Source organism: Arvicola amphibius, chromosome 4 (genome assembly GCF_903992535.2).
Source record: "Arvicola amphibius chromosome 4, mArvAmp1.2, whole genome shotgun sequence".
NCBI lineage: Eukaryota > Metazoa > Chordata > Mammalia > Rodentia > Cricetidae > Arvicola > Arvicola amphibius.
Genome location: NC_052050.1, coordinates 43,901,964 through 43,928,073, shown reverse-complemented (window position 1 = coordinate 43,928,073; position 26,110 = coordinate 43,901,964). Strand labels below are relative to the sequence as shown.

At 44.2% G+C, this 26,110-nt stretch overlaps 1 protein-coding gene across 3 annotated transcripts in view; it reads left to right on the top strand.

The window, feature by feature from the left end:
- The window catches only part of Ssh2 (slingshot protein phosphatase 2), a 242,451-nt gene extending 219,491 nt beyond the window's left edge, over window positions 1–22,960 (top strand). For all 3 annotated transcript variants that reach the window (XM_038327316.1, XM_038327315.1, XM_038327317.1), the window contains 3 exons: window positions 1,588–1,788; window positions 11,909–12,743; window positions 16,298–22,960. In XM_038327316.1, the coding sequence (XP_038183244.1) occupies window positions 1,588–1,788; window positions 11,909–12,743; window positions 16,298–18,379 (3,118 nt within the window). In that variant the 3' untranslated portion in view covers window positions 18,380–22,960. The remainder of the gene's footprint in view (window positions 1–1,587; window positions 1,789–11,908; window positions 12,744–16,297) is intronic.
- Window positions 22,961–26,110: the final 3,150 nt, after the last annotated feature.

The following is a 26,110-nucleotide window of genomic DNA, read 5'->3' as shown; positions in this document are numbered from 1 at the left end:
TTGAGAGAACCGACTCCTCCGAGTCATCCTATGACCTCTACATGGGTACCACCACACTCACATGCCTGCCTGCCCACATACTCAAATAAATAAATGCAGTTTTAAAATTAAGGAAAATTATTCTATTCCATACTTTGCATTTTATAGTTTATCTGTTCACATGTTTGGGCAGGTTACCTCAAGCACACTTGCACTGGTAATCCCTCGCTCATGCCTAGCTCATGTCCCCAAAGAAGCAAGACTCTAAACTTCTGGAAGAAAGCTTGTTAGTAAACAAAGGAATAGATTGTCCCCTTATGCTCACATATACATGTATTGATTTGTAGGAACAGTTACTTGAAAGGATTCTGGAATCTGAGCAGTAGCCATAAGAGTAGCAGTTCTTTTTCTCTAGGTTTTAAAGTATTCCTTCTTCAACAGCTGGTCAACAGCTGGAGGGTGTGGTGAGCAGGTCCACATTTATTCGTCTATTTAACAGCGCTATAACACTACCTTGCTAGAATCATAACTGAATAGTGTTCATATCCAAGATAATTAGTTTTGACCTGTTCAGGCTGATGTGATTTGTTTTGTGGCAGCTTTGTTTTCTCTTCCTTCCTTTTCATTAAAAACCCGCAGGAACTGGGCGCAGATCAATGATAGAGCATGTCCTTAGTATGTGTGGAATCCTGAATTTAGTTCAAAGCATCCAAAAAAAAAAAAAAAAAAAAACCAGGCAGCTCTCATTCATTCTCTTCATCACTGAGAAAGCCATGTGCTATCTATCACACACTTTTCTCGCTGGGATGCGGTGCTGTGTGAAAAGTGCTATCTACAGCTGTGTCTGAATAGAGAAGAAACGTCAGCTCCACGTCTGCTTTCCTCCAGGGACAGAGCCCTTCCTGGGAACCTCACTAGAAACAACTCTATTAGAATAAATCAGATGAGTCATTACCACACCTGTAACAAAGGAGCGTGCCAGCCAGGAGCCATGCCTGAGGGCTGTGAGTGAACTGGGCTCCACCGCACAAGAAATGAGCTCCAGCTCCCAAAGCTAAATTCCCATCTCCACTTTGTGACCTTCAGTACACATTGAATTTTAATGATCTGTTTCTGGAACTAAATCCTACCCTTTAGGATAAAAACTGTGTTACTTAAGTTTGTGTCTAGCACCTTGTACGTATTAACTTATATATGGTAAATACTTGACAAATCTTTACTGAGTAGATGAAGAGACTCTATATTAAAATTGAAAAAAAGAAAAGGAGCTGGGTGGTGGAGGTGCACTCCTTTACTCCCAGCACAGGGAGGCTGAGAGAGATGGATCTCTGAGTTTAAGGCCAGCCTGGTCTACAGAGTTCAGTCCAGGATAGCTAGGACTACACAGAGAAACCTTGTCTTTGGAAAACAAATAAATATTATTTAAAAGTACAGTTAAAGCTGCCTACTTTACCCTTGTATTTGATCATAGAGGCACATGGATGTACTAAGATGAAAGCATTGCATAACAGAAAAAAAAAGGAGGAAAATACAGGAACCTAAAACCTTAAACTGCTTAAACCTTAAACCTGTTGTCCTGTCTTTTTTTCACCTCAATCTCCCAACCAGGAAACATGGATCTAAATGCCTTGTGCACTGCAAAATGGGGGTGAGTCGCTCCGCCTCCACCGTGATTGCCTATGCAATGAAGGAGTATGGCTGGAATCTGGATCGAGCCTATGACTATGTGAAGGAAAGACGAACAGTGACCAAGCCTAACCCCAGCTTCATGAGACAACTGGAAGAATACCAAGGGATCTTGCTGGCAAGGTGAGTCCTTAAGTGGCTTTCTCTGACTCTCATTCCTTTACACTTCCATAAGGCAAGCTGAAGAGCCATTTACTGCAGCCAATTCTTAGCCTAACTCGGATGTGATATTTTTTAACTTGAATTTATTTCTCAATCAAGTTTTTTCAAAATATGAATTTAAGATTAGCTTGGAAGATGAGACAGGTAATCTTTGAGGTATTTGATAGATATACACTAAAAGAAAAATTAGAGTCGCATTTCAGTTTTCAATTAGGTACACATTTAATTTAACACCTGTCAATATCTTGTGATGCTGACTACATCCTCTTCAAGATGGATACTTATGGATGCTCCTAAAGTTAACTCCTAAGGTACTGCTAGTGTTCCCTAAAATTCTTAAGGAAGAAAATACCTGCTGTGATTTCTTTTCAGCATTTAGTTTTATTGCACTCTCTAGTAATTTTGGTCATGTACCAACTGTATACTCTCCTATTTGAGGATTATGCCCAGAAATAGCCCACTCTTTTAAAAAAAATACAGATCATTTTTAAATGTATTTATTTTTATTTTATGTGCGTTGGTGTTTTGCCTGCGTTAGTATCTGAGTGAAGATGTCAGGTCCTCTGGGAGTGGAGTTAGAGACAGGTATGAGCTGCCATGTAGATGGTGGTAATGGAACCAGCCAGTGCTCTTAACCGCCGAGCCATCTCTCCAGCCCAAAAAAATACAAATCTTTAATCAAATTTTATTTATGTGCTGTGTGAGATTGAAAAAAAAAGTTACAGAGGGAAAAAACGTCTTAGGTTAAATATCCACAAATAATAGTCAAGATTGCCTTACCTATCTCTCTAGACTTCGCTTTATCATACATTTTGGTAGATACTTTTTCACCAAAATCAGTTTTTCAGCTTGCCTTTCTACCCGCTGCTGTCTTCAGTTATTTCCTTTATCAATGAGAGTCATCTGTTTTTAATAATAATTTGGTAGTTGATTATGAAAATGAGTAATTTCACTACCTTTGAGGTTAAAAATCACCTTCATCTACTCTTGCATCCGATAGTGAATGACTTGAGGATCACTTCATTGAGCTGTCAGATCTAAAATCCTCTAACTTGGTAGATGTGGTTGTTTTCCCTGTGAGATTGTTCTAGGCTGTGTTTTTAGGGTAAAGGCACAGCTGTCTAAAAGCACTTGCAGCTGGTGCTAGGGTTTGACTCCAGTGAGTCTCATGACTTGGTCTTGACTCTCAAATCTGGGCTGTGTTTCCACAGAAGAGAATGCTAACAGCCTTCCAGCCTGTCCAGGCAGAGGGGCCACCCTCCCAGCCCCCAAAGAATTGTGAAAATGTGACCACAACATAACATTATGGTTTCCACTAAAAACCCCTCCCATTTACTCAGCATTTGGAATGATTTCATCTGAACCTTTGTCTGGGAAAATACTCAATCCTCCTCTGTTTCTAAGACATTCTAGGTCTTTAGGACCCGTTTTCAATGACACTTTTACATTAAATGAGAAGGTAGGACACAGAAAATCTTTTTGTCACAAGAAAACGGTTCCTAAACATTTGAGAAGAACATAAATATTATATGTTCCCAGACACACACAACACACATAACGGATATTAGGCAATGTCCTCATGTGACCTACTGAGAGGAAGGATACTACATGTTCTGCCAACTTCAGTATTTATTCTGGAATCCCAGGCTACTGCAAGCTGTTGGGTTGGTTCCCCTCCCCCGGTACCCCCCCCCCCATGTGTGGTTTTCCTTAGATGTTAAAAGAATTTCAGAAAAATCTTAAATGAGGATTTGAAGGACAGCATAAACCAGAAAACCACATTTTCTCTTCCCTCTTCCTTTCTTTTCCTGTTCCATCCTGACTTCCTGAGCTTGATTCAGAAATGGGGAGCAAACTCTAGAGAGAAAACACAGAATTTGCATCATTAGATCTATTTCTACTCCTGGGTCACCTCTTTGCTGCAACCTGCAGAAGTTACTTCATGTTTCTAGTCTTCACCTGGTCCCATCTGTGAAATTAAAACAACAAGATGAAGTTGAAAGATCTGGTACATGCCTTCAACTGCAGCACTTGGAGGCAGGCTCTGTAGATTCAAGGCCAACCTGGTTTACATATGAAGCTCCAGAACAGCCAGGGCTACAGAAAGAGATCCTGTCAAAAAAAAAAAAAAAAAAAAAAAAAAAGCCAAGATACCTGTCTCCCTTGTAGACTTTGGAATAAAAATGATAAAAAATGTTCACTCTGAGAGCCAGGAGGTGGTGGCATATGCCTTTAATCCCAGCATTTGGGAGGCAAAGACAGGCAGATTTCTGAGTTTGAGGCCAGCCTAGTCTACAAAGCAAGTTCTAGGACAGAACAGCCAGGAATACACAGAAACCCTGTCTCAGAAAAAAACCGAAAAGAACTAATACAGGGAGAAACAAAAAAAAAAGTTGGTGCTGTATTTTTTTTCACAATATAACACTTTTTCTTTCTTAAGACAGGCTATCACATACCACAGGCTAGCCCTGAACTTACTATGTAGCCAAGGCTAGCTTTGAGCACCTAGTCCTAGTCCTCTGCCTTATCTCCCAAGTGCTTGATTCTTTTCATTTCTTTTATACCACAGTGTATTAAGGGCTGTCTCTCATCTCCTTTCTCTGTGGTTACCCAAAAAGCAAATGTTAATATATGTTATTTATTCCATCGTCATTGCCATCGGTCTGCCTTCCAACATCACAAGCACACTAACTGCCCTAAAAGTGGGATGGGAAGTGTTCCTAGCATTTCTTGTAATGTCCAGGTCAGGAATATTATCACTTAGGCTGCTTCTGGCTACAAGTAATAGAACACCTTCATTATTGAGGGTCAACAAGAAACAGCTTGCTCGGGTTAGGGTTATTTAAAGAGGGTTTTAGAGGTGAATTATTTACAAAACTGGACCTTCCATGACTAGGCTGCTTGTTGGATAGTTCCTCAACTCCAAGAGAGGGAACATTTACTACAGCCTGAAGGTTGAGACTTCTGTGGAGAGCTACCTTCAAAGACAAGCAGTGACCTTGTCAGAGGGATACAGCCTGAGGTGACTTTGCAGAGAGGGAAAGCTAGAGATATAAAAATCTTGCCTTCAGCCTGTTTCTTAATGTCTTAGTCCATGATGTAGTCGGAAGGAGTTTTGGTTGCTGGAAGCTAACTGCAAGTGAATTGGGTCTAGGAGATTCTTTTTTTTTCTTTCTTTTTTCTTTTTTTTTTTTTTTTTTTTTTTTTTTGGTTTTTTGACACAGGGTTTCTCTGTGGCTTTGGAGCCTGTCCTGGAGCAAGCTCTTATAGACCAGGCTGGCCTCGAACTCACAGAGATCTGCCTGCCTCTGCCTCCCGTGTGCTGGGATTAAAGGTGTGCACTACCACCACCCAGCTGGTCCAGGAGATTCTTGCTGACCCCAAAGTCCTACACTGGGAACTACCTATTGAGAAGAGCAAAGAAGAGCCAGGCATGGTAGAGAGTGGCTGTAATCTAAACACTGGGGAGATTAAGAGGATCAGAAGTTGGCTATATAGTTAAGTGTGAGGCCACCCTGAACTACATGAAATCCTGTCTCAATAAATAAAGTAGCAACAAAGAAAATGGAGTCCCCAGATTACTGTGGCCATCCAAAGCTCTAGCAGACTATATAATTTAGGAAACCAGAAGACCAGCATCCTCAGGAAATCCCACTCAGTTTCTAAGAGATTCCATTTCCTGTCCTGGAGCTTATATTTCTTAGCAGTTGTTCTGTTTTATTCTGTTTTATTGGACCTTGTGCTTCATATCCTAGGGCACACAGATGGCTGTCAGAGAGTTAGAGTTGTGGTCTAGCATCCTGTAGCTGTAGTTACTCAAAGCAGTACTGGGTTCTTATTTGGAAGTGGCAGCTGTCTATTGGAGAGAGCTTGGTGTGATGGCCTCTTAGTTATCCATTTCTGTAGTAACATCTGAATTGATTACAGTCTTAATATGAGCATGAGGGTACAGGCCACGTGTCAGCCCTCTGAAATTCAAAGGATTTCTTATACCCTTCGAAATACCATTGGCAGCTTAGAAAAGACTGATTTATGACTTGCTCTTCCCCTCGGAGACCTAAAAAGGAACACATCATTAAACTATTGGCATTTTTCATACTGGATTTACTTTTTCCCATTTTTATAGTTGTTGGGTCTTTACAGGCAAGATGAGTGCTGAAGCCATTGAGCTGCCAGCAGCTCTCTCTGGTGTTCTGTGTGCTGACCATACAGGTGTCTGCAGGTTTGTGTTCTGTCAGACAGGTTCAAGTTTCAACCCTACAATTTGTAAGCTGGGCCGTGTGTCTAAGGAATGAGGTTCCGGTGTGTGGGGGAAAGGAGGAAAGCTAAGTGACAGCTAGGGAGAGCTGTGTCTCATGGCCTAGACATGCCCACTTTGCTTGTTGCAGAACCCGGTCATGAGGGCCAGAGGAGGCAGGGATTTCTCTTTACCCTGCTACTGGGGAAGAACAGTGTAGGGAGACAGTAGTCAGCCAGCAGCAAGGATCCTAAAATGACAGGACATGGCTTTCTGGCCCCATGACAGCCAAGTCTAGTTGTGTCTTTAAAGTATTTTTTTCTTAATAGCTTTCCAGTTAAATAATCAAAACTATTCAGGACCATGCACAGCCCACAGAAATGCCCAGTGCCCTAGAAATAATCACAACGATTCTCATTGTCCTGGTCAGATACCTCTAGCAATATTTTCCTCTGTATAAATTTCTAAGAGTTGATGCTTTTTTCCTAACATATAACAGAAAGTAGAAGCAAGAGAATGAAATGGCTTATACATCTTGTCATTTACATTTTTTCCTGTTCATCTAATAAATAAAAAAACAAACTGTCGCCCAGAGTAGTCATATGTGTGTCTGTGTTTACATGAATCCAGATTCAGGTCAGAGGCCACTCAAGGGAGGGGAGATCAGAGACATGGTTGCATCATCTAGGCCACGGGCCAGCTCTGAAGTTCTTTTTTAGCAACTTGTTTATTTACTTGGCCTACCTAGAATAGGAGTGGGGGTCAGCTGGATTAAAAGTTAACAGTTTAAAATAATAGATATGATCTAATGTTGTCCATCGAGCCCTGTCAGTGTCAAAGCATTAGAACACACTGGCTCCAGAGCCTCACTGGAAAACAGTCTAGTGTTACCAGTAAAACCAGTGATGTACACTTGATCCATGGCCAATGTATTCTACTCCTGTTATATAGCAACTTTGAGAAACTGAAGTGTACCAGCCACAAGAAGGTCCATGGCATATTGTTTATAGTAGCCAACACTGTTTGTCAACCATATGGATAAATTAATTTTGACACATTTATTTCACTTTATGAAAATACATTTACATACAGTGATAAAGCTTGAAAACATGTTAGCCAAAATAATGGTTTAGGTTCGGGTATGATGGGCATGCCTTTAATCTCACTAGAGGCAGGCAAATCTCTGAGTTCAAGGCCAGTCTGGTCTTTATAGTGAGTTTTATGACAGCCAGGGCTATGTAGTAAGACTCTCTTAAACAAAAGAAAAAAGGAAAAGAAAACACCTGCAGTAGCATTTTAAAGAAAAGGAAGGGAAATACACATAGACTTCAAGAGGGAGGCTGCCTCCTGGAGAGGTGGGAGTGCTGGCCAGTCGTCAGGGAACATGTGGAGTTTAAAGAGCTGCTTCTCTCCATTGCAGACCAGTCAGTCATATTCCCAAGCCCCCGTGAAGTATTTTCTGATGTCATCTCCTCCAGGAACAGAAGGAAGTCCCTCCTGGGCAACAGACTGTGATGCTAGCCACTTCCTCGGAAACGGGTTGATGTTTACACTCATTAGCATAACTTTTATCTCATATTTCCTCCTGACTGATTTTTTTAATGCATTAGATTTATTCATTTTATGTATGAGTGTTTTGCCTACATGTGTATGTGTACAACATTCATACTTGGTACCCATGGAGGTCAGAAAGGCATCTGATTCCCTGGAACTGGAGTTATGGATGGTTGTGAACCACCTTGTGGATGCTGGGAATCGAACCTGGGCCCTCTGAGAGCAACAAGTGTTCTTAGTCATCTCTGCAGTCCTGACTGATAAGTAATTTGCAAGTATTTTTTTAAATTATACTTTGGAGGATTCTAGAGTTCGTGGAAAGTTTGTTAGCTAATAAAATCAGCTCTGTTTCATGCTGTTAGATGGCTAAGAACAGCTGCCCTCGGAGCTGTCCCCCTTCACATGCATCACAGGAGATATCCAACCTACCTCACCATAGGTGATAGTGGAGAAGTTAGAAAACACAACTGTATTTATGCCTGGAAACTAAGACACCCGGATCTAAGAAAAGAAACTTTCATAGGAAGCAAACTGGCCTTGGTTGGTAGTAATATAGTTGAGTCCACACTTAACCCAAATTAGTCAGCTTGCAGCTCCTGACAACTGCTCACTTATTTGAGATGTGTGATATGTTGTCTCCTCCTAGGGGTGGCTGGAGGTCATGCAGCTTGAAAAGGGTAAAAACTCCACTGTATACCCAGCAAACTGATTATACCTTGTCTTCATAAGTAGACTTGAGCTGTTCCCTACAAGGAAAAGCACCCCTCTGCTATGAAGGCCTGAGTCAGAGCGCCCCACCCAAACAGCAGACTGTAGAGGGAGCTGAGAAGAAACAGGGTCACATCAGTGTAGGCATATGACTCAGCAGAACCCATGTGTGGCCCCAAGCCCAGGGCAAGTTGTTTGAGGCTGAGTTTCCCTTCCACCCAGAAGTTAGGTAACCCTTTGTCTCCTTATAAATCATGGGGACTGTCAAGCATCAGTCTTAAAGATCTAATCCCTGGGCAGGTGATCCTGACCAGCTATACACGTAGCTGAGAAATTTTGACTGGGGCTTTGGGAATCGTGCTTCCTATAAACATGTAGTTTGAAGTGACTCTCATCACCACCTCAGACTTCACTTCATGGAATAACCAGAGAATGACTGTGTAGTGGTCTTTGAGGTTGGTGAAGAGCCTTCTCTGGCCCACATGTTTTTCCAAGTGTTGTCTCAGCTTCTGAGATCTTTGGGAAAGGCCTGACCTTTATGTCCATTCTCTTCATTCTGTTCTGGATCATTCTCTCCAGATTTACTAGTCTTCCTTAATTTTATAATGTAGCCAGGTATGGTGGCACACACCTTTAATCCCAGCACTCAGGAGACAGAGGCAGGTGGGTCTCTGTGAGTCCAAGGCCAACCTGGACTACATAGTGAATTCCAAGACATCCAGGACCACATAGAAAGATCCTGTCTCAAACACTACCCCACCCACCAAAAGAAAGAAGAAAATTGATGTCTCTGTGATTAAGAGCACTTACGGGTGTAGGGAGAAAAAAATAACAAACAGCTTCTTGGTTAGGATTAGGACTCTGCATCTACTTCCCCTTCCTTGTGCTGAGGTTTGATCTGGTTTAAACTTTTGCAGGTCTTGTATGTACTGTCACAGTTTCTGTAAATTGATATGTGTATTAGCCCTGTATGTCTATAATACATTTCCTTCACGACATCCACCACCTCTGGCTCTTACGATCTTTCTGTCTCCTTTTCCACGTAGATCCTTGAGCCTTGAAGGGAGTAGACTTTTTTATCTTATTTTTTGTGTATGATGTTTTGCTTGCGTGTATGTCTGGGCACCATAAACATGTCTAGTGCCCATGTGCCTTTGGAGGCCAGAAGAAGATATAAGATCTCCTGGAACTACCACGTGGGTGCTAGGAACTGAACCCCAGTTCTCTGTAAGAGCTCTTAGAGCCAAACCCAACATTCTCATTTTTTAATTCAAAATTTAGACAAATAATGAACTTTCCTAGAATGGTTTCTACCTTTCTTGAAAGAATCACATACCAAATAACGTTCCTCCAGACTTTCCCCCTTCTTAACACTAGCATGTAAACTGAGCATTCTAAATATTAAACTTACTTTTTCACTTAACAGTATACCTCAGATATCAGTCCACTAAAATGCCTAATGAAAAATTGGGTTTTTTTATATATTTTATTTGGAGAGCTGGGGAGATGGCTCAGTGATTAAGAGCACTTATTGCTCTTCCAGAGGTCCTGAGTTTGGTTCCCAGCACCATATTAAGTAGCTCACAACAACCTGTAACTCAGTTCTAGGGACCCAATGTCTCTGACCCCTATGGGCACCTGCAGTCAGAGTCACAGACCCCCCACACACACACACCCATAATTAAAAGAAACAAAAATACATTATTTTTTTGCTAATTTTTTTTAAGTATTTACTTTATTGGTGTTTTAGCCTATATGTATAAATGTGTGAGGGTGCTGTATCCTGGAGTTACAGACAGGTGTGAGATGCCATATGACTGCTGGGAATTGAACCCGGGTCCTCTAGAAGAGCAGTCAGTTCTCTTAACCGCTGAGCCATCTCTCCAGCCCCCATTATTTTATTTTATCTTATTTTATTTTATTTTGGTTTTTCGAGACAGGGTTTCCCTGTAGTTTCTAGAGCCTATCCTGGAACTAGCTCTTGTAGACCAGGCTGGCCTCGAACTCAGAGATCCGCCTGCCTCTGCCTCCCGAGTGCTGGGATTAAAGGCGTGCGCCACCGCCACCCGGCCATTATTTTATTTTTATTACTACTTTATGTATATGGGTGTTTTACCTACATGTACATTCTTGGTGCTTATGGATGCCAGACGGGGATGTCAGATCCTCTTAACTGGCAGTTGTGAGTCAAACCCAGATCCTCTGGAAGAGAATCCAGTACTCTTAACTACTGAGCTATTTCTCTAGCCCCATTTTTATTATTTTTAATTATGTATATGCATGTGTGTCTGCATGAGAGTATGATGTGAGCAGATTCCCAAAGAGGTCAGATGTATCTAACTTCCCTGGTGCTAGAGTTATAGACAGTTGTGAACCCATGATGGTGGGTGCTGGGAACAGAACTTGGGTCTTCTGTCAGAGTGGAAAGCCCTCCTAACCGCTAAGCCATCTCTCCAGCCCCCAATGTCTGACAGTTTTAACAACCTTATACCTTATAGAATATACTTATACAGCCTGTAATTGACTTTTGTATTTTTATCTTATGTGCACCTGTGTTTGTGTGTGTGCAGATATGTGTGCGCATGTTTATTTGTGTGTGTGTGTGTGTGTGTGTGTGTGTGTGTGTGTGTGTGCAGGTATGTGTGTTCATGTGCATACAGAGGCCAGAAGTCATTGCAGGATGTCTTCTTCAGGCACTTCTTCACCCTGCTGAGACACGGTCTTTCACTGACCCTGGAGCTTACCAGTTCAGCTTGTGTGGCAAGCACTTTACCAGCTGAACCATTTCCCCAGCCCTGGCCTTATATTTAAATAAATCCACTTTTCTTTTTGTTGTCTCATTTTTCAATACCACAGACAGTGCTGCAGTAAATATCCATACGTATAAATGTACGTCCTTAAAGTATTTCTCCAAGGAAACATCTGACAGGAAGAACTGATTATTTAAGGGTTAAATCTGGAGAGCTATGACTTTTAAAATCTGCAGGGCCAATAAAAGGGCCCATCAGGGAAAGTGTTTGCTACTAAGCCTGCTAACCCGAGTTCAATCCCCAGGACCCAGGTGGTGGAAAGAGGAATCAGCTATCCCAAGTTGTCCTCTGACCTTCACTTGTATGCCATGGTATGGCACAAACAGTAAATGTAATTAAAAATAATAATACTAATAATGTCTATAATTCACAATCCTACAAATACCATGAAAGAACTTATCAACAATGACTGTTAACAATTTTGGCTCCCATCAATCTGATAAAAAAAAAAAAAAAGACCTCAACACTTCAAGGCATAAGCAAGGGATCTCTATGATCTATATATAGGAGTTCCAAGTCAGCCAGGGCTATGTAGTGAGACTCTGTCTCAAAAGGACAACAATAAAAAAAAAGTCAGATCTCAGGAATTCATTGTTGTTTGTTTTGATTCTATTAAGTTATGTACATTTTGAAGTGTTTATTGTCTTGGTCCATGGATTAGTAAGAAGGCATTTTGCAGGTGATTGAGGTTTCTCTGGATGTGGTTTCCTAGAAGGATGTTGACTTTTTTCACAAACCAAAGTAAGGTGTTTCCCATATGTGTCCTCCACAGCAAGCAGCGGCATAACAAACTCTGGAGATCTCATTCAGACAGTGACCTCTCAGACCACCATGAACCCATCTGCAAACCTGGGCTCGAGCTCAACAAGAAGGAGATGACCACTTCAGCAGACCAGATCGCTGAGGTGAAGACTGTGGAGAACCTCGCAGCCATGCCTCCCGTCTTTGTAGAGCATGTGGTTCCACAAGATGTAAATCAGAAAGGGCTTCATACCAAAGAAAGAGTCATCTGCTTGGGGTTTTCTTCACAGGAATTTCATACCGGACAGATTGAAGATGAACTAAACTTAAATGACATCAATGGATGCTCATCAGGGTGTTGTCTCAGTGAATCAAAATTCCCCCTTGACAACTGCCCTGCATCTAAAGCCTTAATACAACCTGGACAGGCCTCAGAAATGGCCAACAAGTTCCCAGACTTAGCAGTGGAAGATCTAGAGACAGATGCACTAAAAGCAGACATGAATGTCCACTTACTGCCAATGGAAGAGTTGACATCTCGACTGAAAGACGTCCCCATGTCACCTGATCCGGAGTCGCCAAGCCCCCAACCCATTTGCCAAGCCGCCATCTCTGATTTTAGTACAGATCGTATTGATTTTTTTAGTGCCCTAGAGAAATTTGTAGAGCTTTCTCAAGAAACCCGGTCTCGGTCTTTGTCCCACTCAAGGACAGAAGAGCTAGGTGGAGGAAGGAGTGAGGGTTGTCGCCTGTCAGTGATAGACGTGGCACCTTCAGAAATGGCAGCTGATAGCCAGAGAAGCAGCTCTTTGAGTAACACTCCCCATGCATCTGAAGACTCTTCAGTGGATGAGGACCAGTCAAAGGTAAAGCTACCTTATAGTCTGTTTAATGAAATTCTCACCAAAGAAACCACTGGAGACTCTGCTCCGTTCACTTCTTTGGAGGGGGTCAGACTCATTCTTGCTAAGCCCCCACAGTACCGCTGAGCTTTACTGCTGGCCCTAACTTGTATTATTATTATTATATGTATGCATGTTGGCATATTCAAATGAGTGGAGGTACCCAAAGGGTCAGAGTGATCAGATTTCCCCTGGAGCTTGAGCTACCCACCACAGGTGCCAGGAACTTAGGCATCATCCCCTGTACATGCTCTTAACCACTGAGCCATTTCTTCAGTGCCTTGGCTCATATTGATGTTAGTAAAGATTTCACGAGTAGATAGTGGAACAGTTGGGCTGAGAGCATCCTTTAAAATGTAGCGTGCTTTTTTTAAGGATTTTATCTTTTCAGGCTTTGGTGTCATTTTAGATTTATTTTATTTTATGTGTATAACTATTTTGCCTGCATGTATATGTGTGTACCACATACCTACAGAAGTCAGAAGAGGGCTTCAGCTTCCCTAGAACTGGAGTTATAGATGGTTGTGAGCCATTGTGTGGGTGCTGAGAATCAAACCCAGGTCATCTCCAAAAGCAACAAGCACCCTTTACTGCTGAGCCATCTCTCTATCCCCTGTTGGAGCATTTCTGAAAGGGGATGAAAAAGGAGAGAATTAGCCAAAACAAATGTCCTGGCAAAGCAAAGGGATACCTGGGGCTCAGATCAAATCTCAGTAATGATGAAATGTCACAGTGCTGCCTGAGACCTATCCCTGAGAAAATGATATATTTGAGAAACATTTTATCCCAGAAGGTTTTCGAGCTAGACAAATGCAGATAGTTGCTGGAATAGCAGCAGATGCCCATGCTGAGTTCAGTGATGCTGCTAATAACATTTGTGACTTCATCTCCAGTCCTTTGGTGCTCAAGAACCAAGAGATGGTTTGGAAACAGACAGTATCCTAAAGATTCCTAAGTGGCATATGATTTGTTTTGTTTTGTTTTTCAAGGCAGCGTTTCTCCATGTAGCCTTGTCTTTCCTTGGAACTCACTCTGTAGACCAGGCTGACCTCGAACTCAGATATCAACCTGCCTCTGCCTCTCAAATGCTGGGATTAAAAGCATGCACCACTGTACCTGGCAATATATGATTTCTTGTGAACCATCTCAGAAGTAGGAGGAAATACCATAGATGATCAAAAAGGTTGCTTTGTTTTGTTTTGTCTGTTTTGAGACAAAGTCTTAGATTAACATACAAAATGTCCCCTGATAATCTTAATGGACTTGATTGTATTTTTGTGATGTATTTATTTTGCAGTACTGGGGATTGACCACAGGGCCCTGTGCATACCAGGCAAGTGTTTTACCAACTGAGCTTGGTACTAACAGCCCAAGTGAGATACCTGAGATCTTATGATTTCTGCTATATTTCATCTTTTATTTCTTCTCCTCAATTACCCAAAACAACTCCTGCCTCTACTTCTGTCTTCTGCCTTTGTTGTTTTTCTATGGGAAGCCAGAATGTGTAAGCTCTCTTTATGGACCAGTCAGTGTAGTAGCACTGACAGAAATAGCCTCCCAACTGAGTCCTTGGTCATACGAGTCCTCCTGCCATGGCCCGTGCACATACCAGGCTTACCAGGTCTGCCAAGATCACCTCTGCTTGATGTCCTGGCAGATTTCCTCCAAAGGCAAGACTGACCTTGTTAGTTATGCCAGCTGAGACGCTTTTAAAGGAGAAAGACCAGCACAATTCCTGAGGAAACAGTGTATTTTGGAGTCTTACATAAAATGTTAGCAAACAGGCTGACGGTGATAATGCTCTGACTTTAAGGAGGCCATTTCTAGTTTTTGAACTTAATATTTTTGCAGTTGAACCTGATTTTTTTTCTGGGTTTGGGGTGTTTGTTCTAAACCCATGGGAATTGTTACCTTGTAAAGGAAGGAAATACCTGAGAGTGAGGTTCGAAGGTTGCTGAGGGACATGGCTGACAAGCTAAGGATACTGTTCCCAGAAGGAGCCACATGAAATTTAAGGATTGTTGCCAGGTACATGCTTTTAATCTCAGCACTGGAGAAGCAGAGACAGGCAGACCTTAGAGTCCAAGGCCTGGTCTATGTAGAGAGTTCTGTCTGAAACAGGACTGGAGAGATAGCTTCTCAGTTTAGAGCACTTGTTCCTGAAGAAGTCCTGGGTTTGATTCCTAGCATCCATGTGGTAGCACGCAGCAATTCACCATTCGATTTTCAGGGGACCTGCCTCTTCTGACCTTTATAAACACCAAATATGCATATGTATGCAGGAAAAACAGTCATACACTGTTTTAAGATTTAAAAATCTTAAAAGATTTGTTAAAAGAGAGATGGCTCAGCGGTTAAGAGCATCGCTGCTGCTCTTCCAAAGGTCCTGAGTTCAATTCCCAGCACCCACATGGTGACTCACAGCCATCTGTAATGAGATCTAGTGCCCTCTTTTGGCCTGCAAGTGTACATGCAAATAGAGCGTCCTATACATAGAACAAATAAAACTTAAAAATAAAATATTTTTTAAAAAATCTTAAAAGAAGCCAGTTGTGGTGCACTAGTGCCTTTAATCCCAGCACTTGGGAGATAGAGCAGACAGATCTCTGAGTTCTAGACCAGCCTGGTCTACAGAGTAAGTTTTAGGACAGCCAGGGCTACACAGAGAAAGCCTGTCTCTAAAAACAAAAACAAAACAAAAAAATCTTAGAAAACAGAAATTTAGAAGAGACTGTGAGATGAGACATAAAGCAGATTCTTGCAGGAACAGTGGTGTGGTGAGAACAGTGAGAGAAAACAGCAGAAATCTTCCACGCCAGACAGCAGGCGACAGCCACAGCCATCTGGCCCCATCTACACTGGGCATACTGAAGGTGGCTACCAAGCATTTGAAAGAACTGTGGTCATTACCTGAATAAGTTCCTTTCACATTAGAAGTTAATAAGCCAAAGGGCTGGAGAGATGGCTCAGTGGTTAAGAGCATTGGCTGCTCTTCTATTGGACCCAGCACCCACGTGGCAGCTCACGACTGTCTGTAACTTCAGTTCCAAGAGATCTGGCACCTTCACAGACATGCATACAAACAAAAATACCAATGCACACAAAATTAAGTAAATCTTAAAAAAAAAAAAAACCAAAGAAGTTAATAAGCCAGCTAGGAAAGGTTTCGTTTACCTCTTTGTGATCTAGGTTCTAGAGGCTCACGGGACTATGAAAATATGGATTACAGAAGCTCCCATGTCTATTTGCACATTTTAAAACAAGGTCCTGGATCAAGATGTTGCTTGAGTAAACAGAACAAAATTTAGTAGACAGTGTTATACCTTATGAGTTTCCTCTCTCTAGCCTTTAATGATGACTCCTAGTTTGTTTCCATGGTCTGACAACACAGTGAATCTATGCCCCTGGTACCCATAACTTATGTCCTCAGAGATAGACAGGTTCTGTTGGGTTAAAGAATCACTAAGTGAAGTACTAGCCACATTTTCCATAATCATCTCACTGTTTTCTCTTCTTAGGCAGTCTCAGAACTTGTCAGCCCAGACATCATCATGCAATCTCACTCAGAAAATGCAATTTCAGTCAAAGAAATTGTCACTGAAATTGAATCCATTAGTCAAGGCGTTGGGCAGGTTCAGTTAAAAGGAGATATGCTCTCTAACCCATGCTATACACCAAAGAAGAACACCATCCATGAGCTGCCCCTGGAAAGAACACATGCCCCTGAGAACAAACCTGGGCATTTGGAGCAGGACGAGAGTTTCTATACAGTCCAGCCTGAACTAGCCGAAGATTCAGGGAAGTACAACCCAGAAGGCTGTCTAACCACACACCCATCCACAGCAGACTTGGAAGAAGAGGAACCAGTTGAGGAAGAACATGACTGGGGCCCAGGGATGCACCCTGGTGCCAAGTGGTGCCCTGGGTCTGTGAAGCGAGCCACCCTGGAGTTTGAAGAGCGCCTGCGACAGGAACAGGAGCACCATGGTACCACCTCTGCGGGTGCCACATTATCCAATCGCAAAAACTCTAAGAATGATTCTTCTATGGCAGACCTTATGCCAAAATGGAAAAGTGATGAAACCACTCCAGAACATTCGTTTTCCCCCAGAGAAGCAGAGATGAGCAAGGGAAAAGGAAAATGCAGTGGGTCTGAAGCTGGACCACTGTCCCACTGTGAACATAATGCCACTGCTCCAGCCCCCGAGCGGGAGAGTCATTCCTTGCAAACACCTCAGAACTACCTAGGGTTGGATACTGGAACCAAGAAGCAGGAAGGAGACTTGAAGAAACAGAGGACTGTGATTCCAAACCAGGAATGTGAGACACAGGCCATCCCGCTTCCCCTTCCCAAGAGAATAGAAATTATTGAGTACACACAAACAGTTACACTTGATCACACTGAGCCAGGAGGTGAAACAGCACCCAGCAAAGAGGGCGGAAAACAAGAACTGAGGAAGGTGAAGATGGAGAGATCTGTCACTGTGTTTTGTGCACTGGATGAAAACCTGAACAGGACTCTGGACCCCAGCCAGGTTCCTCTGCATCCCCAAGTGCTACCTCTGCCTCACTCTTCCTCTGAATATGAGAGGCTCACTGACCCAACCCCCATGCTAAGTAGCCCTGAAGACAAGGGAAATGGCTCTTCAGCACCCTTCGAGAAAGCAGCATCTTTGGTGAGTGGCAGTACCCACATAGCATCCATCAACTTGGATTACCTGCATCCCCAGTCTGTGGTTCACCTGGAAGGCTGCACAGAGCAGAGCAGCACCACAGACAGCGAGCCGTCTACAGAGCAGGTCAGCTGGGAAGACTGCCAAGAGGGCTTCCTTTCAGGCTGCGGTGGAGTGGCACACAAGTTATCTCAGTTAAGTAATGAAGACCTAAATTTAATTAACAAACTTGGTGACAGTGCTGGGGTGTTACAGAAAAAACTGGACCCATCACCTGAAGCCTGTAGAATCCCACATAGCACTAGTAGTGAAAATATAAGAGATCTCAGCCACAGCCCTGGTGTGGTGAAGGAGCGCGCTAAAGAAATTGAGACTCGAGTGACCTTCCAGGCAGGGCTCACCAAGACATCACAGATGAGGCGCTCAGCTTCTCTTGCCAAGCTGGGTTACCTAGACCTTTGTAAAGACTACTTAGCGGAGAGAGAGCTTGTCTCCTCGGAATCCCCTCATCTCAAATTGCTTCAGCCCTTCATCAGAACAGACTCAGGCATGCATGCCTTGATGGCCCAGGAGCCCTTAGAAAGCCCAGGTGCCCACCAGAACCCACAGCCCACCAAGTATTTTGTAGAGCAACTCAAAACAACAGAGTGTATTGCACAGAGCAAGCCAGTGGAGAGGCCCCTTGTGCAGTATGCCAAAGAATTTGGGTACAGCCAGCAGTGCTTGCTCCCTAAGGCAAGACCAGAATTGACTAGTTCTGAAGTAGGCCTTCCTTTGCTACAGACACAGGGCCTGCAGTGTACAGGCCCCGCTCCAGGGCTGGCTGTGGCACCCCGCCAGCAACATGGCAGAACTCACCCCCTTAGGAGACTGAAAAGAGCAAATGATAAAAAACGGACGACCAACCCCTTCTATAACACCATGTGACCCTGAGCCTGCACACGGTTTTTTGTAAAGGGCGGTGGAATATGTAAGGAACATGCACTTTATTGGTTAATTTTATAATATTTTGGTCATTTTACTGCTCCTGACTCATGCAGGGTTTGGGTTTTTTCGTGTGTGTGTGTGTGCGTGTGTGTGTGTGTATGTACATACGTGCATGTGTGTTTGTACGCATGTGCGTGTGTACTGATTTGAATGGCAAGATCATTTTAGCATTTTTTATTTTTAAAAAATTCAAACCTCAAAAATTTTTTTTTCAAAGAGCACCTTTATCAAAGGCATATTGCTGTTTTTCAATCAACTGCCACCTGTCTCCTTACTTTGCCCTCTGAGAAAGACCTGCCTGCTTGGCTGAGGGAAAGAAACAGGGTAGGTGGCACTGAGGCTCAGAAGTAGAGATGGCACACCAGGCCTGAGACAGCCTGCCCACTGAGGGCGGAGGGAAGTTGCTGCTTCCTTTGGAGTTCATGAAGTTGCAGGTTCTGCTCTGCTCTAAGATGCAGTTGAGACTCCATTTCTCCTGGTATCCCAAGTATATCAATCATTGCGATAAAGGGATTTGTGATTGGCCTGGTGATAGAATTCTACAAAGTAAATAATTTTCCCCAAAAAAACAATCTGAAAATCTAAGGGGACCCTAAGCAAAACTCAGGGTCATCTGTAGAGAGACACATTAAGAGAGAAGGTTGAAGCAAAGGTGGAAAAGCAGCCACTGAGTGACTTCTAGGTTAGTGGAATCCACACAGGTGGGGCCTGGCCCCTCTACGAGGTGACGGGCTCTGCCACAGCCTCCAAACTAAAGACCTGGAAACAGGTTTGAAAAACAGCAAAGTCAGTGTGCTTTTGTAAAATGAATACATACGTGGGGTTTAACCCTTCCATTACTTGAATATTCTGTGGGCCTTCAGAGTTTAATGGCCATAGCTTTCCAATTCACTTCTTCTCTCCTGCTGTTTTCCCTATCTGCCTCTTTCTTAATTTCACAGATTATATTTTAATTGTTACATCATATACCTATAACCTATTGAACACAGTTTTCTATGTTATCCCTGTTAACACTTGACATAAGTTGGGTTTTTTTCCCTCATTTTCCTGGAAGATTTGTCTTTTCTCTACAGTTCATACACAGTATTTATGTACATAATGTCACTTTTTAAATGTTTTATTGTTGATATTGTGGGATCTTTTCCGAGTTATTCTTTTTAAGGAGTAGAGTTGCAACTGGAAACAGAGAGACCAGAAGTGAGCAGACAGTTGTTGGTAGTGTATTGATGGTGACTTTGATTGTTTTAAATGGAAACTTCTAATTGCCAGCTCCTGCCAAATTATGCACTTCCTCTTCAGAAACCCCTATAGGCCCCCATTAGAATACCCTGAATGCTAAAGTCCCAGAACATTGTTTGCACAGCCAGGCAATGTATGTGCATTGCTCAAAGTAGCCTCTTAGTAGGGCTGATGCTTGGGGGCAGCTCAGCCAAGGGCGCAGCTTCCATTTAGGACGCCATTGCTTTCTTGTTGATGTGCTGATCTTCACACTGGAGGGCCTGCTGTAAATAAGCCTCTGAGAGTCCTACAAAAAAAAAAGTCTGGCCTGAAATGAAAGAACCCAGTAACGCACCACAGCTCATCAAAACTGAAAAGGTCTACAGATTTGCTTCCTGCTTGCTTTTGTTGATGTCCACATTGCTGAGTACTGTATAGGTAAGAGCCAGGGACTTAGGTTTTTAATTCATCACAGCCCTAAGAAAAAAGACAGACAGATTATCATCAGAGACAGAATTTGGAGGGAGCAGATAGTAGGATACAGAAAAGGAAAATTGGGGCCATTTTCAAGTTGTCCAGAGCTGTGGATCCAGTTGCCATACTAAAGCCATGGTTGGGTATAATGTCACTGCTGCTGAAAACACATGGTGTTGAAGTTGCGTATACCTGTGCTGTCTGGTAGTTCCTTTAAAGCCCACAACTTTGTGAGCCCTGGATGTTTATGTGTTGTCTCACTACATGGTAGGTACCAGCGTGAGGGTGGCTTAGGAGGCAAGATGGAGGATCGCAGGGCTCGTGCTAAAGAGCCCCATCCACCAATATGACAGGAGGACAGGAGACAATGGAAGAGTGAGGAGTGTTTGCGTGGGGGGGGGGCATCACCAAAAGTGATGAAAGCTGGGTATAGTGGCACACATCATTAACCCCAGCACTTGAGAGACTGAGGCAGGAGGATCTCTGTGAGTTGGAGGCCAGCTTAAGCTACAGAGTGAGACCCTGTCTCAAAAAAGTGACATCTATATGTCACACATTATCAGCAATGGGCACTGTCCTCTCATTTGCCAATATAGAAAGCATTTCTCATGGCAGAGACTAAGAGAAAAACCCTCTGGTGCTTGGGGTGGTGGGGGGGGAAGGGGGATACCTGTTTCTGTTTTAAAGAATGGGAGAAACCATCTTGTGCTGTCTTCCTTCTTAATTACATTTCTTACCATTTCACTCACCTGCCTAGATATCTCACACAGGGTATATAAGTCAGCTATGCCAAAGGGTCTTGCCAGCCCTCCCAAATCCCCACATTTGGGTGTTCTTAAGTCATGTTCATGGCTAAGGCAGGTACATAATAAGCTGTTGAGAACTTTTTTTTAGCTTCAACTTTTGATAATTTGATTGCCTGTTTGCCTTTTCTGTTCATTGAAAGCCCAGACCTGACTGATGAACAGCTGAGCAGGAAAAGCTTTGACCTCTTAACTAGTACTTCACCTCCTGCTCAGTGCCTCTCTCTCTTTACTGCAGCCCCACCCGTGGTCCTGGAAAAGCATGAGCACACATGTGAGCACTTCAACAGGCTGGGCTGACATTTCAGTGCCTGGGGTAACGGCCCAGGAGCAGACAGGATTGGACCAGGGAGTGGGAGAGGATCCCAGCCAACTGCTGGCTCTGAGAAGCAGCCGGTGGACGGGTTAACAGCACAGCAGGCGCTCTCACATCTCAGTTTGCTTTCCCCTTGCTCTTTTTAACACATTTCCTCCTGCATGCCACCTCTTCGGGATCTTAAGTATTTTCCTGTTCTGTGCCTTTGTCTCTGCCACTATTTTCTTCTTTCTCATCTTGAGAACTACCAAGAGCTCCAAGGACAGCCTCCTAAGGCCTCCTGCTCCTGAGCCCAGATGCCTCATCCGAGAAGCCTCTGGCACCACGCTCACAAGAGTCTTCACCCGAGGGCTTCACTTAGTAAAGATGTTCTCTGTGGGAGTTGGGTTTGGTTTTTTTTTTTTCTAAGAAAGCATTATGCAAAAAGTTTTAAGGGCATTTTAAAGAAAAGCCATTTTTGGGGGCTTTTTCCAAACTATTTGTGGATACTTTGTTTACTTTGTAAGTATTAAAATATGCATCATCTTGGTGGCCACTCAGGCACTGAAGCCATGGCTGTCCTATGAGTCCTTCCCCAGAGAAATGCCATATTATCATCAGCCCCTGTGGATATGTGGGTCAGATGTGGCTGATTTCCGTCTGTGTCTGGCACTGCATCCAGCAGTCTTTTTTCCTCAATAGTAGTGTGTGTCCGTAGTGATGGTCGTGATGGTGAATGGCTAGTATGGTGGTTTCATTTTCAATTTTCGGTGGTAGACAAGGTGACATTTTCATTGTTTCAGCACCAATCCAACTTAAAATATCATGGACATTGTTATCCCTTCCAAACTAAAAAGATAAAGCATGTATTGGACATAAGTGTATGTGTTGCCTCAACTCATCTGGCACCGATATTAGGAAGAGGCCTGCCACCAAAGCAGGAAGCTGCACACTCCTTCCCTGGGCGGGCGCTGGGATTTCTTGATGAAGCCATGGAAAGCGACTGCACGGTGCTTCTACGCCGCTCCAGCTGAAGTGGAGTGGACTAGGCCTGGCTTCTGCTACGAAGAGAACCAGCCTCATCTCGGTGTCCCAGAGATCCAGGATGGGGTATCTAAACTGGAATCGCCCCTTAGCTTGAAGAGCCCCTTCCCCTACCACCAAGAGATATATGGTTGGTGCCGCCAATCTGTCTTCACAGCGATGCTAGTGGCAGTGCCCTGCCCACAGAGAGCTAATACCCCAAATGGAAAACTGAGGAACTGACCTAATGTTTCCTAGTCAGTACACCCATTGGGAATTGTTTGGTTTTATGTTTTATTTGATTGTGATTTGTTTGGCATAGCTAAAGGTGCCTTCCCCACCTCCCCCCGCCTTTTTTTCAGACTTTGTTTTGTAAGACTTGTTCAAAACGTAAACAAGTCCAAAAGACTCGCACTGACTGTTACCTTTGCCCAGGCTGCCCCCAAACTTCTATGCTCTCATTTTATTAAATAAAAGCAGGTGCTCCCTGGAATCTCTGGGACCTTTTTGAGGCATTTAAAGCAGAATATAAAGAGTGGTCTCATCTCCTTCCTTAATCTTCCTGGTGGTTGGGATGTCCCACTTGTATCATAGCTGTTTTTATTATTACTGATGTGCTCCGCTGTTTTTAAATGTGAACTTGTGCGCAGATGTGCAGATTCAATGTTCTTGTTACAGATTGAATAAATTTTTATTTTGAAGACAAAATGTGTACTTCAAATGCAACAGAGGAGGAGGTGCTGGGGAAGGTGGGGAGGTTAGAAGAGAGCACTAACGTCAGACAGAGTAGTGCTCACCGTTGACTCAGGCATCATTGAAGAGCTCTGTATAGAGTGGGGATAAATACACATATTGTGTGTTTGTGTAACTTACCTTACACAAAAGACTGATTAGGAAATGGGGCTACCAAAAATTGCAGCCAAGGAGGCTCCAGTGTGGTGCCCAGGCTGAGGACTTGGCCAGTCAGAGAGGTGCTCACCAAAGCAGTCACCTGAGTGCTAGAATGAATAAGCAAAATTCTTCCATGTGGTGCAGAGTGACCTGTGTGGGGCATCTGCAGTGCCCTGCCCTAGCAGGGACCGGATTTGCAGGGTGAGTGACCTCACCGGACATCAATGCAGAACAAGTTTCCACCACGGTGAAGTCCACACTGGGCTGCAGAGATGGTGGAAGGGTTCTTCCAGAGGCCCTGAGCTCAGTTTTCAGCACCCACATAAAACAGCTCACAACTCCAGCTCAAGGGATCTAAAGCCACTCTGCTCCACAGACACCCATGCTTATGTGTACCCCCTCATACACATAATCAAAAATATTAATAGACATCAATGGTGCAAGAGAGACAGAGCCAATGGGTGTATCTGGCTAGGTCCCCACTTGTGCCCTTTTAACAAACACATGATGAGATGCTAGTGCAGCACTGCTGTCCAGGGAAAGCTCCGGTATTGCCCAGCTGCCAGCCAAACTTGATGATGTTTCCAAAGGAAATTCCAACCTGCCTCTTTCTGAATCAGGCAAGTCAGGGGCGTGCATGACACACCACTGTTCTCTAGAGGGTGTCCATGACGGTGAAGGTACGGTCACTTCTCAAAACATTCCAGGAGTGCTCAGGCTTCTGACTAACCAAAATATGTTGTCTTTGCTTTATAGCCAAAGCAGATGGACCAAATCATTTCTCTGTTGTTAGGTCTCTTTCAGGAAATGAGATCATGAAATGAAATCCCTGTTGGCCTCATGGATTGCAGCTCAGAGCCCACTGACAAACAGCTCTGTGGAGTACCAAGCCCAGGTGGCTTCTTCCCCTGACTGCTGTTTTGTTTTTAGCTTTATATGTGTGGATGTTTTGTCTGCATGTATGTTGGTGCAACAAATGTGTGTCTGGTACCTGTGGAAGCAAGAAGAGGGTGTTTGATCCCCAAAACCTGGAGTTATACATAGTTGTGAGCTGCTGTGTGGGTTCTGGGAACCAAATTTGGATTACCAGAATGTTAATAAGTCTAGTTCTCCCAGAACAGCGTGAGTTATTAGTATCATAAAGAAGCAACTAGTCATTTGAGTCTTATCTGCTTAACCATGTACCTGGAATCTTAAGGTAAAAGACTCTATCCATCCTCATGGCTACAGAAACACACATAGAAGCCTTCAATCATTTCTGTAGCACCAACAATTTCTGGTTCTGGTTCTCTACAAGCCACCAAACACCTAGACCTCTCCTGAAAAAGCCGCCTGTAAGCACCCTCTCTCTCTCTCTCTCTCTCTCTCTCTCTCTCTCTCTCTCTCTCTCTCTCTCTCTCTCCTCTCTCCCTCTCTCCTCTCTTCTCTCTCCCCTCTCTCCTCTCTCTCTTCTCTCCCTCTCTCCCTTCTCCCCTCTCCCCTCACTCCTCTCTCCCCTCTCCCCTCTCCTCTCTCTCTTCTCCTCTCTCCCTCTCTCCCCTCCCTCCTCTCCCTTCTCTCCTCTCTCCCCTCTCCCCTCTCTCTTCTCCTCTCTCCCTCTCTCCCCTCTCCTCTCCCTTCTCTCCCCCTCCTCTCTCCCCTCTCCCCCCTCTCTCCCCTCTCTCTCCTCTCTCCCTCTCTCCCCCCTCTCTCCTCTCTCTCCTCTCTCCCCCCCTCCTCTCTCCCCTCTCCCCTCTCCTCTCTCTCTTCTTCTCCCCTCTCTTCCTCTCTCCTCTCCTCCTCTCTCCTCTCTCCCTCTCCCCTCTCCCCTCCCTCCTCCTCCCCTCTCTCCGCTCCCTCTCTCCCTCTCTCCTCCTCTCCCCTCTCTCTCCTCTCTCCCTCTCTCCTCTCTCCTCTCTCCCTCTCTCCTCTCTCCCTCTCCCTCTCTCTCTCTCTCTCTCCCTCTCTCCTCTCCTCTCTCCTCTCCCTCGCCCCTCCTCCTCTCTCCCTCTCTCCCTCTCCTCTCTCTCTCTCTCTCCTCTCTTCTCTCTCTCTCAACTCTTTTTCTTCTCTCCTCTCTCCTCTCTAGCTTCTCCCAACCTTCCCCTCCCCTCTTCCCTCCCCTCTCTGCCCTCCCTCCCCTCTCTCCTCTCTCTCTTCTCTCTCTCTCTCTCCTCTCTCCCCTCTCTTCTCTTTCCTCTCTTTCCTCACTTCTCTGCCATGCAGAAGACCGATCCTATGTGCAGCCTGAAAGTGACCCCATACTGCCCTGGGAGGGAAGAAATCATGAAACCACGGGCAGGCATTGGGTAAAGAGCAACTCCAGGAACTGGCTGCTCTTCACAGGCTGTATTTTATCTCCTTGACCTTGAACAGTAAGTACTTCAGACCAGTAGGTCTTGGGAGTGAGGGAATTCTGTCCTAGAAATAGAGGAACCGACTCAAACAAAGGCCCTCATCTTCAGAGTTGGTTCCTCTGACCTCTAAAATGTGGCCAAATATCTGCCAGCCTTTTCCCCTTGAACCTGATGCTGGAATTAGTTGTTTTTTCTGCCTGGTCTCTGAGCTTTCCTGCTTCATACCGTGCTCCGTGGAACCTTAGAAGGTTCCACTTATTAGAATAGAATGAAATACCTATACCGGTGCCAGTGTTTTAAAATCTCAAACAATTGCTATCGCTAGTAATAAAAGCCATAGCCTCGCAGTTAGTTATCCTGGGCCAGCCTAGACTTTCATCAAGCGACTGAGACGATTTCCTCAGAGCATCTTCTAGGGCCTCTTCCCAGCCGGTCCTGGCTGTACAGCCCCACAGCCCCGCCCGCTGGGAACGACTAAATTAGCTGCGCGATTGCGGCAAGAATGCGGCGCTCAGGCACCTGATCACTCGCGGTGGCTCCCAGTCTCGGTGTCCCGCTTTGGACAAAGCGCCTGGGCCACCCGAACCTACATACGAGGGGCGGAGGGAGACACGGGGTACGCACACCTCTC